General features: G+C 39.1%; 1 protein-coding gene across 4 annotated transcripts in view; it reads left to right on the top strand.

The window, feature by feature from the left end:
- Positions 1 to 12,756, top strand: part of ZNF536 (zinc finger protein 536) — a 354,954-nt gene that overhangs the window by 152,009 nt on the left and 190,189 nt on the right. For all 4 annotated transcript variants that reach the window (XM_076349185.1, XM_076349184.1, XM_076349186.1 and 1 more), the window contains one exon: positions 10,171 to 12,342. In XM_076349185.1, the coding sequence (XP_076205300.1) occupies positions 10,173 to 12,342 (2,170 nt within the window). In that variant the 5' untranslated portion in view covers positions 10,171 to 10,172. The remainder of the gene's footprint in view (positions 1 to 10,170; positions 12,343 to 12,756) is intronic.

The following is a 12,756-nucleotide window of genomic DNA, read 5'->3' as shown; positions in this document are numbered from 1 at the left end:
ATTATGTTTGATAAAAGAAAGCTCTCTGGCATACTGGACTAAGCAATGGGAGTCAAGAGTTCTGGACTCTGTCCCTGGCTTCTTTACAGAGGATGAGCCATCTATTTAAGTCAAGATACATGGTGAGCTTTTTCCTAAATGAGATGTGGAAATGATCAGTTAGGGATACTCGTTTCTACAGTGCTGAAATGCTGAAAAATTCAGTCCCTTTCCGGCCTTGGAAGCTGTTTGGGTGCACTGAAATTGGGCAAGTTACTTCTGAGTTTCTAACTGTTTGCATTTACATTATATTAAGATGTTGGCTATTTCTGTGCTCAGCAAAGAAACACGTAGAAAATGTCTTCCCCTCCTCTCTCATTGTATTGATCACAGTATGCTTTGATGACCCACAGTGCTGGGGAGCTTTACAGAATACCGGGGTATGAGCTGGTGGGAATTACTGCTGGGGACGTTTCAGCAGCGTGCTGGGGGGAAAAGGAGGAGCTTAACTCTTCCCACATATGCAGTATGGCCCTTTGTTTTTCATGTGTGTGGGGACTTTTTTAATGTTGGTTTCTCTTAAATAAACTGACCTTGAAGGATGGAGTAATTTATCTTAATTATTTCTATACTCTTTTCTCTCCTCTGTTCCCAGTTCAATGTCATTAGAAGTAAAATAAATGCAGTTGTATTATATATGTACTTTACTCACTATATGTGAGTGGGACATATTGTCGCATATGCTCTCTTTCATGTGCAACAGGTTATGCAAGGTTTAATGTATTAATCTTTCTTTTTCCTTTGGACCAACATTAAAACATTTACTTAGGCACGTAGTTTCTGTGTTGATGTCATCACAGGTAGTCCGTATGTTTAGTGATGCATTGTTTTGTCTACTGTCTAACTCAATGGTATACAATTTGGAGCATCCTTAATTATCCTACAAACCGTTTTGTGCTAATGAAACCAAATATGGTGTAGACTTGGCTGACATCTCTGTGGTATTATTTGGCATACCACATATTTCTGTTTCAAATATAAATTGGTTACTGCTTTTTCAAAATATGCACTCTATTAATTAAATCTATACTTGAGACATCTTGTTTTCCCTCCTAAAGCTGTTATAAGTATTCTCTTTTTCCTTGTTCTGTATGCAGATAGGGTTGGGTATGGGCTCTCTAATTTGACAGAAAATAGGCTAACTTTGTGGTCTTTGTTAAGTCCTAAAACTACAGTTGAGTGTGCAGTGTCTTTCCATATAACTAGGTCTTTTGTTCCACTAGAGAAAATTACTTAATTTGTTAGAGAGCTTTTTTTTTTAAAAGGTTTAACTGTAACAGTCTTTACCTAATAGACCTGGGATTGCAGGGAGGTGATTAATGTGAATTAAAGGATCTCTGTGACATAGGACTAAAGGACAGAATTACTTTGTTGTTGACAATCACACTTGTGCAATTTCATTTCTCCCCAAACCAGATTTCCAGCATTTTGCATAAAGAAAAAGTCTAATTGGACCATATACTTCTTTTTGAAACTCTCTTTATTCAGGGATGTTCTGTTTATGCATTTTAATTGGGAATCTGTGTCTTTGTCCCTTGAAATCCATCTATTTATTGCAGTGACACCTACTGCTGAGAGAGCTGATCCGCAACAGGATCGGTTACTGTTAAACTTGGCCAACAAGCAGTTCGTGACTCAACCAGCAGATGTTTCTGTGGCTCAGGTCAAAGGGAACTTATGGACTCGGGGTTTTTTTCTTTACTCCTAGCATTAAGTGCCAGGAAAGTCAATGCTAGGTAAAGACAGTTGACCTGACCAGTAGCAGGAGGAACTGAACTAGGGCCCTGAGGATCTGCAAAGACCAAAGCATTAGTCTGTTGAGCCACTGTGCTGGCTACGGTCCAACAAGTTTCAGACAACTGACTATCTGATTGCATGCCTGGATTTTAGTAATGATTTTACATACTTATTTGATGATTTGTATCCAAGCTTGTGCTTCTGACAGGTGCCCTTGTGAACAAAATCTCGCTGGGCTATCGCATATGAATATTTCACAATCAGTCATATGTTGATCTTTGGGACATGTGCATTTGACATTATATTTAGTTGTGCACAGAACCTAAGTCTAAGCCTTTGTGAAATGAAAAGAAAATCATCAACCCAGCATTACAGTTTTGGGTTTAAATTGTTTCAAACTGTGATTTGAGTTCTGTGGTCTTAACTCTTCTTGCTTGATCCCTTTGTAATTGGTATAGAGGTCCTGATCCTGTTCTCACCCAGCTGAAATGCACTGCCTTTTATTTGGAACTTGCCTGTGTGAGGAATGAAGGATTAATAGGGTCAACATTATACTTATTTTAATATTATATAATGAGTTAGAGTATTACAGACTTCCAGTGTGGTACAGTGTTGTCCTCAGATGAGAACAGAAGATTCCGAGCCTGTTTCATGCTGTAAAAATGACAAAAAATGAAATCATAAATACGCTTTGCAAAGTCTTCCAGGCATTTTATTATTTTATTTGTACTGTGTGATACTAAAGTGGATCATTAAAAGCTTAATTTTAAGGTTTCTTCAATCTGATGTGGATGCCAGTTAGATTAATTAAAGTGAATGATCAGATAGGAGCTACAGGAGATTGATCAAATTGGGTTGAGTTTAATCAGTTGTATACATTCCAAATTACATGAAAATAACAAATTTACTTTTAAAAATGCTTTTTCTAAAGTAACAGAAGCTTTAGTTTAATGAAGCATTCCACAAATCAGGCTCTCATTTGAATTTTGGTATCACTCTTATCTTTACTTTTGTCATCAGGAGAACACTAGGGAAGAAAAAAGTAAAATGAGAATCAATGCTTATAAGCTAAAAAATAATGATCCCAGATGCAACCAGTGCCTGGAAAAAAAGCAGGATTTTTTTTTTTTTTTTTTAATCTACTGAACTTTCAGTACCAATTATTTATCTTTCTCTACTTTGGATCTGACTTCTTAAGTATATGCAAGTGAAATAGAATAAATAAGAAGGAAAACAGATTTTGCTAAGTCACATGCAAAGTAGCAATAAATCAAACAGCTTGTCTGCATTCTTCTAATCTTTCTATTCTAATCTGTGAGTGAGACTTATAAATGACCTCTCCTCTCCTCTCTGCTCGTCTTCCTAGATTGTGATCACAAACAGTTCACAGTCCTCCACTCCATGGGTGCTACCAACCAAAGACTGTTCTGGTGATTTATCTTCTACTCATCAGTTATCAGTCCAAAATGCTGTGCTAGCTAGAAAGTACCCTACAGATGTAACAGGTATTTTAGAAAGCAACTGTCTTCTCAGTCCAGAGTGAAAGCAGTACAGCCTCAGCAAACAATTTTCTGTCTGCTAATGACTTTTGAAACTTCAAAATCCCTCTGCTAACCCTTCTTTAAGACATAAAAACTGTTGTGGAATGAGTTGGCTCTGTTGTTACTAAAGGAGTACTTTGTTTTGGAATCAATAAGCAGCTTGTTTAAATATCAGCACTACAAAGCAGCTATAGTTTTGTCAAATGCCTTCCCTGCTCCCCCCTGCGTGGTCTTGCAGCGGTTGGATGCTGGAAGATGGGTGTTCGCGTGAGGCTCCAGCCCCGACCTTGGGTGCTTGGCTGGGACTGCGGGAGCTGGTCAGCACAGGATCACCCAGTACTTTGTACATACTGTGTTCGAGTGGTGCTTCCGCCCAGTTTTTAATTCTTAGAAGCTACACATGCCTTGCAATGACTACAAAACTTAAATGTGGTAAAGTGACTAATAGTAATAACAAATTACCAAGTTGGCCTTAATAATATTTAAATAAACACAAATAGCTAGGACACATTACCTGTAGGCCAATGTTGTTTTGTTTTTTTTTTTAAGACATTCTGTTACACTCCAGAAACCATATATTTCCCTAATATAATTCTATTATACCCCAAGGAGCAGGACACCTACTTAACCAACAGAAAGAAAGGGAAGAGGGGGGGGAAAAAAAAAAAGGAGGAAAACTCCAATGAACTCAATGCAGTTACTCTATTTTACATAAGTAAAATGAGAATAGAATCTGGACTAACGTTTATTTCATTTTATCAGATTGGATAATGCTGTCCTGGTGGCATTAAATGCAGCTGATCTTTCCTCTCCCCTTCTGTGCACACATGTTTTTGTTAAAATTTAACTATTTACATCTATGTCTCTCAGTATTGCCTACAAATCAGTCAAAGAAGAGTAGGTCATCTATCCTGCCCTACTGTTTATATATTAATCATCTGGCAAATAAACTGCTCAGTATCCTACCCACCTCAGTAATATTTGTGATGTAATTTGTTTGGATGCCCAAATGTCACCAGCGTTGATTGTAAGAGATGAAAAAAATGTACTTGCTCAGCACACCAAGCTCTGGGCTAAAATGTAAGCATGAAATCTCTGGTTTATTTTTGTAATAATGTTTACAGCTGTTTAATGACCCTGAAAGGGTTCAGTAGTCTGGTGTTCTGTATTTCTTAACAGGAGTGTATTATGCTTATAACAGCCTTAGTTAAACTGTTTCAGCTACAACAATAAGAACAATATTTAATAAAAATTCAATATATATTCTGAAGTTTCTCAGCAATACCTGTTTATGAGTTGCTAAGAACTGAAGCAGTCTGTATTGGAGTATTTAGAATTTGTCAATGGACCGCAAGATAATGTAGATATATGTGAATTTTTGTAGCTGGAAAGATAAATACCAGGTCTATATTCTGAAAGCATAAGTAACAGTGTGTGTAACTGTAACTGCTCAGAGGATCAGGGCCAGAGCAAGCTTGTCGTTTAAACACGTGAGCTTGTAAAGCATTACTTTGCTTACTGAACTGTAAATCTTTTAACTAACCTAATCTAAGCTATAATAACAGCACAACAGTGTTTTTAAAATGACCGTTTTCTCTACAGCAGTGAAGAGGGAAATGCTTTAGTGTGTGTGTCCAGTAGGAATGAACAGGTGTAAATGAGAGCTGAATTTGGTCCATCTGTTTACAAAGATAACAGGTGTGTGTATGCATACGTGTGTGTATACAGATATATGTGTGTGTGCATATGTTTACATGTGTGTGTAGGCATATATTTATATTTAAACTATTTTTTATTCTAGTTGCCATCTTTTTTTTTTTCTGTTTCCAGCAAAAGGAAGCCAAGCTTCTCGTATTACATTAATGTAGTTGTGATGACAGGCATTTCTGGTGTCATAATTGGTTTTAAATTCCAGTAATCCATTTCAAATAGTTAAATAAAATCTGTGTGTTCAATTGAAATGGCTAAAGTCAGAACTTTCGTTATTGATATCACAGGAAATAGTCTTGAGGGCAAAAATGTGAGTGAAATCAAAATAACTATTAGTATCATCAAAGGGACTTGAATGTCTCACTGTACCTTCATGTGGGAGATGAGAGAGTATTTTTATAATATATGTATCCAGTTGTGAATTTCATACGCTGAGTACCCTCCTCACAGAAATAGGAAACTGCACACCCGACACGGTAAATGGCTGTCCTCTGATGGTTTGTTTGCTTCTTACTGAGGGGCTGCTCCTGCCCTGCTCTGTGCAGTATAAACCAAGTCAATTTGTAGCCTGTGCGTATGTAGCAGGGTGAGGATTGGGCTTTCTGGCTGGAGCGGCTCGCCTGGGCAAGAGCTGAGGGTTTGTTTAGGTTAGGAAGGGCAGCCCGTGAACAACAACTGATACCAACATGCTCTGTACAGTGCCATGTCTTGGGGGACAGTGTCTTTACAAAACATTTGAGATAATTAAAGGTCAAAAATTTCAACAACTATGTAAATTTCAACAAACATATTTTAAATTTCTTAACAATCTCAAATTTGATTTGCAGTTGATTTTGTAAACATATGTTAACTGCAGAGAACATTGTGCTTCTGTTCACGGTGCGTGTGGTGGCAAAACGTTCTGTGTTTTCCTTACAAGAGGGATCAGAATAATGAAAATAATGTAAGAGACTATATATTTAAAAATTGAAAGCTAGAAATTTTCCCTCCCGTGAAGAATCACATCAGCACTTATAAATTGGCATTTCCAGATTTTTTAGTTTTGAATACCTAGTGTTTTGGTTTGGGGAGGCGAGAAGGGCAGGACATAATGAAGAAAGATGTTGAGAAAACTATTTGTCAAAACACTTGGAATTACAAACTGGTTATCTGTTAAAAGGTAAATTTCAATGAGTTCCATTCACATGAGGTTTTTTTAGTGTGTTTAGCATTTGGTTTTTGGGGCAGAATGGATACGGTAAAATTGCACATCAGGCCAGTCTGAGGAGGACGGTTGCCTCTATAGAGAGATTCATGTGGAGGCAGGACAACTGCATGGCTGTGAGCATGTCTGTGATACAGAAGCACCCCTGCACCTCTTGGGTGTGGTGGAGAGAAGCCGGACCCTGAGAAAGGGTCCTAGCTGATGGGAAGAGGCTGTGCAATGACCACCGTGACACCAAGCTGGGGATCTTGACCTGCCAGGCCTAAAGCAAGAGGCTCACAGGGGAATGAAAGCCCCTTACCCCACCGGTGTAACCCTATCTGGTCATAGATCTAGACCGGGATGATAGATAAAGAGGGAGAGAATGAAATTGCTAATTTTTTTAGAGAAATTAGGTAAATTAGATTGGGTTATCTAATTCATAGTGGAATGATGGATGAGGAGGAGTTTTATTTCTGTCTTGCATGTGGATACAAGATGAGATTTTGGTAGGTTTTTCTGTGAATGGGCTGAAGAATACTGAGAGTCTGATTTACGTGAGAGCATGGTCCCTGTGTTCCTAAATGCACTAACCGGGAATTGCAGGAGAGATAATTTCACATGGCAGTACTTTGAATGCCAGGATTATACTTTGCAATGAAACCACATAGGAGTGAGGAAAAGAAGAGACAATTCGGAGCCAGAGGCAGGAGACAGGACTCCAAGAAGCTGGGGCAGGTGAGGGAGGGAATACAGTTTAAGTGAAGAACTGTAGCATCTTGAGATTGTGGTAGCTGGATCCTAGAAACTGAACAGCTGATCATAATATGCGGCATTTACAGGTGGTTATTTCTCACTAAGCAGAGGCTTTGCTGACCTTTCTGCATATTTCATCAAAAATGTATAACATTTCCAATGCCAAAAGATCAATGTGCGTGGGTCAGGCTCCCCAGACTTGATCCAAAATTATTAGTTTTTAAATGAAAAATTATGGGTTTGGTCTTCCTCTTGATTTTTTTTTTTCCAGCTCATCCTATCTATATTCTACATTATATGTGTCTGTATGTTTGTGGGAGACAGAAAATAGCAAAAAAACAAAATTAGAAAAAATTACGTTCCAACTATAACTGCTGTTGTTACTTTATTAAAGTTATCTTTGAAAAAGAGCCACAGAATAACTTAAAATCTGAACCACAACTCCCTCTCCCCTCCCCAATCCAAATAACCATACATTTGAACTGATGCTTAGGGTTAAACATCAGAATTAATAAACTCCACTGGGATCTGTCAGCATTTCCAAACTTCAATAGAGCATAAAATGCTAAAATTAACTACCCAAACCTTCCTGAGCATGTAAAGGCACCAGTTCCCATTGAGGTCAACTGAATAAATGAAATTTAGACTGCATTTTAAGCTGTTACAGAATAATGACAATTCACAAAGACTTTTTTAAACCCTCTTCAATATATGTATGTGTCTGTACATGCAATGCATTTCTTGAATTTTTATGTTCTTGTTTGCCAACATGCCTTGTTTAAACATGGTAAGGAGAAATAATACCTGTGGTATGTGGAATCCAGACAGAAAGTGGATTCTGTTTTTTGTTTGTTTTTTTTTGTTTGTTTTGTTTTGTTTTTGGTTTTTTTAATTTATTTTTAGGAAGTGGGTAGGCAGATATTCAAAATCTCAGTCAACTTCAGGTAGTGGCAGGCCTAAGCACGACAACCCTCAGATGTTAAGCTAATCCTTTTGAACATGAAATTTGGTTTGTTTCAAAAGTTAAGCAAACTTTCAAAAATGTTAAAAAAATGTGTTTGTATGTACCCACATTTTGAATGATTGTGGTCTGCTGCACAGAAAACTTTCATGAAACCCAAAAATTTTGTTTGCTACATGGCCTTGGGTGTACATCTCGCTTGACTATGTTCCCCTACCTTCGCAAATTAGACACTGCAAGCTAAACTTAAGTGCAGTCCTATAGCTTATAGGTATAAAAGCCTTTTCCTTTTATATACTTGATCTCATCAATATTTTTATAAATAACAACATTGACAGGATGTAAGTAATGGGTCCCCAAAATGAAACCTGAATCTGAGCACTGTTAAACTTTGAAAAATCTTCATTACATCTAAGCAAAATTTTGTAGCTCACGTTCATCATTAATACACATGAGTATGCACTTCCCCCTTTAGCTTCTTACAAGATCTGCGTTGTATCACAACCTCAGTCATCCTGTTGAGGACCAAATAGGTCTCCTCTTGGAGACACCCATGCTTTCTTTTTTAGGCCCTGATCCTGCAAATACTTAAGCATGTGTGGAACTTTGCTTTCACGAGTCACCCTCTGAAGCCTACTGGACTACTCCCATGAGCACGATTACATGCATTTTAAGTACATACTAGATTTGGGCCTCAAATTGTCTAGCAAGTGGCCACTATGAAGCTGTGTGAGGAATAGTGTCCACCTGGAGCGTGCCTGCAGCCTTTGTAGAAGGCATAGCGAGTAAAGGCTTTTGGCTAAAGCCAAACAGAAAGTTGACCAAAGGAATTATTCAATAATGTATAGAATTCAGTAATTTTATTAGTGTATAAAGTGTCAAATCACTCCACTGAACAACACAGATCTTAATTATGTTCTAATATAACCTTATAGCATCATATAGTTTGAGGTTATTAATGCAAAACTTTATATTTTAAATAGAATTTTATAGATATATTATTTCTGCATAGAGTAGAGAAGTGGCAACGATAGAAGATTATTGTGGACAATTATGCAGACCAGAACAGAGCACTTGTGTTTAACAAACAGCTTTGAATTCTAATTTTCTGCAATATACATAGTGTAGGTACAATTTGTAGTCATTAACGTGTATTAGGAAAGTTATTAAAATTCTTAAATTTGTTGAGGCTTTCCACAACACCTTCCCCAGATTTTAATTGGTTTTATCTAGTTCCATAAGAGAGCTCTTTAAAACAAATCAAAGTGCCTTAAATCACATGTCTTACCCATCGAAGGACAGAGATATTCCTTCTATAATCTGGCAAGTTTTCCTAAGAACTGAAATCTGAAGGTTCTCAACGATGAATTAAGACTTTGCAGAAGATAATTTATGTGCCTTTTGATGGGCTCAGTTTCAAAATGACAAAATAACAATGTTTTGTAACAGAAGGGTTAAATCTTAATCTCAGAGGTTTACATAGCTGCTAGTCGCAGTCTCCTTAAAATTTAATATACCTCGTTAATGCTTACTTGCAAACACTGAAGGATTTTTATGATTATAATCATGTGTTACAGCACCTAGTACTGTTTCTAAGCAGCATACTAATCAGCTTAATGAGATATTACTGCACTTTTTGTTGACTAAAGCAAAATCCCTTTTATTGTTCTAAAGCTTGTCCTTTACTTTATTTTTTCCCAAAACATTATCTTGTTTTATTGTACACCAGTAAATATCATACCATCGTTTTTTCGTCAAATCATAAAACCATCTTTCTCATTGTAGAATGTGTAATATATTGAATATGGTTAATGGAACTGAAAGTTACAAATGGATTTCTATTTTTTTTTTTTTTTTTTGCTGGCTTTTGTAATGGAAATGGGAGAGATGCATAACATTTCTTTTTCTATAGATTTAGAAATGTAAACAGGTGCAATTTCACAAGAAGAAAGACAAGGGAGGTAGTAAAAGCCTTTGCCCCTTCTGTAATAATTAGATTTTGAAATTGTAGCATATTTTAAAATAGTAATTAATGGTTATTGGTAAACATGCAGAATGATGAAAGCTCACGTATGGTCAAAATTGTGTAGCACAGTTGGCATTTAATACACTTTTTATTGTTTTTACACTAATTCCTTTGCATTGTTATGAGTAGGTAAAACATAAAATGCAAATTATACATCAGTGATTTGATGCTTGTAACTCTTTCACAGTCTGAATCTAAAATATCTTCTGATTTTCAGAGATGGAGGAAGCTAGTTTGTGCCTTGGTGTTTCTTCAGCTGTGCCAGAAGCTGACACCCATCTCAATAGCACCATACTCAATGGGCAGTATTCAATGAGCCAGAAGCTGCACCAGATCACTTCCCAGCTCAGCCATGCCTTCCCAGAGCTCCAGAACAGGCAGAATCCAGAGGAGAAGGTGTCGGCACCGCTAGAAGACAAAAGCCACATGTCCATAGCAAACCAGCCCATCAGCAGTCAGATGGCACTGTTGGCAAACCAGCTCAACAGAGAGGTTGACACCAGTTTGAATGGGCGCGTGGATCTGCAGCAGTTCTTAAATGGACAAAACCTAGGGATTATGTCTCAGATGAGTGATATAGAGGATGATGCCAGGAAAAACAGAAAGTACCCATGTCCCCTCTGTGGGAAACGCTTTCGATTTAATAGCATCCTGTCGCTACACATGCGAACTCATACTGGAGAGAAACCATTTAAGTGTCCATACTGTGACCACAGAGCAGCTCAGAAAGGCAACCTGAAGATACACCTGCGTACTCATAAGCTTGGAAACCTTGGCAAAGGTCGTGGGAGAGTCCGAGAAGAAAACAGACTTTTACATGAGCTGGAGGAGAGAGCAATTCTTCGGGACAAACAGATGAAGAGCAGCCTCTTGCAGCCACGACCTGATGTGAAAGCACAGCAGCACACCCAGCCAATGCCTCTCGCAAACTGTAACTTGTCTGTGCCGGCTAATCACAGCACACCTGATATTTCAAACCCCGTTCCCTCTCCAAAGCCAGTCAGTGTCCAGGAAGAAGTTGTCGCTCAGACAGCTGGGTTCAGGTGCACGTTTTGCAAAGGCAAGTTTAAGAAGCGAGAAGAGCTGGACAGGCACATAAGGATCCTGCACAAGCCTTACAAGTGCACTCTGTGTGACTTTGCCGCCTCGCAGGAGGAGGAGCTGATTAGCCACGTGGAGAAGGCTCACATAACTGCAGAGTCAGCACAGGGCCAGGGCTCCAATGGGAATGGGGAGCAATCCACCAACGAGTTTCGTTGTGAAGTGTGCGGCCAAGTGTTTAGCCAAGCCTGGTTCCTAAAAGGCCACATGAGAAAGCACAAGGATTCCTTTGAACACTGCTGTCAGATCTGCGGGAGGCGATTCAAAGAGCCTTGGTTTCTTAAAAATCACATGAAAGTTCACCTGAATAAGTTATCTGTAAAGAACAAATCTCCTAATGATCCTGAAGTACCTGTCTCCATCAGCAGCATGTCCCAGGAAGCTCATGCAAACTTATATTCGAGATACCTGTCATGTTTGCAGAGTGGGTTTCTTCCTCCTGACAAAGCGAGTTTAAGTGAACAAAATCAAATCTATAACAAAGGAGATATGCCTATGAAAGAGAAAGAAGTCTTGGGGAAGCTCCTTTCACCCATTTCTGGCATTGGCCACAGTATTGCTGAAGGGGATAAACATTCTTTATTGGGCTGTCTCAATCTGGTGCCTCCTCTGAAATCCAGCTGTATAGAAAGGTTACAAGCTGCCGCCAAAGCAGCAGAGATGGATCCAGTAAACAGCTATCAGGCCTGGCAGCTTATGGCAAGGGGAATGGCCATGGAACATGGCTTTTTGTCTAAAGAGCAGCAGATACAGCGCAGCCATGAAGACACTTTGGCAAATGCTGGAGTTATGTTTGATAAGGAGAAGCGGGAGTATGTGTTAGTAGGAGCAGATGGCTCTAAGCAGAAAATGCCTGCTGATTTGGTTCACAGCACTAAAATGGGCAATCAGAGAGACTTGCCAAACAAACTAGACCCTTTAGAAGGCAGTAGAGATTTTTTGTCGCATGGTATGAACCAGGGACTCGAGTACAACTTACAAAGTCATGGAAATGTAAAAGAAAAGCCAACTGAATGTCCAGACTGCGGAAGGGTTTTTAGAACATACCACCAAGTGGTCGTTCACTCCAGGGTCCACAAAAGAGACAGGAAAGGAGAAGATGAAATAATTCAAGGTAGTCTTGATGAGCGACGTGGGTCTGGAAGTGATCAAGAGTCACAGTCTGTCAGCAGGTCGACAACACCAGGGTCCTCTAACATTACTGAAGAAAGCGGAGTAGGTGGGGGTCTCTCACAGACGGGGAGTGCCCAGGAGGACAGCCCACATCCCTCCTCACCCTCCTCTTCAGGTATGATAACTTCTCCTTCCCTCTCTGCACTGAAAGCTTCATAGCTATATTTGAAATCACAGCAGCAAAGTAGTTTATGCACTCTTGTTAGGTCGTTTTCTAGCAGTCCACAGGGACGTGGTGTTATATGCCAGAACATCTGTGTTTGGGTTCCCGCAATGCCTTGGAGGAAAATTCTCGGCTCACCCTTTTCTCCCCTCCAAGGGCAGGTTTCTTAGCCTTTTGGCTGTCACCTCCACCACACCACCGGCAGCAGTGTGCAGGGTCTGTACAGTCACCAATGGCAATGTCGCTTCCAGGGCCTCTCCCTCCAGGTTTTGGAAGGTGCTTTTTTTTCCTCCTCTTCTATTCATGGTGTGTCTCTTGCAGATCTTTCCATGTCCTCCATTTAAAAGGGTGAGGAAAGATGCCTTC

The sequence above is a fragment of the Aptenodytes patagonicus genome, chromosome 11 (genome assembly GCF_965638725.1).
Source record: "Aptenodytes patagonicus chromosome 11, bAptPat1.pri.cur, whole genome shotgun sequence".
In the NCBI taxonomy this organism is placed as follows: domain Eukaryota; kingdom Metazoa; phylum Chordata; class Aves; order Sphenisciformes; family Spheniscidae; genus Aptenodytes; species Aptenodytes patagonicus.
This window is presented reverse-complemented; position numbering and strand designations above follow the sequence as displayed.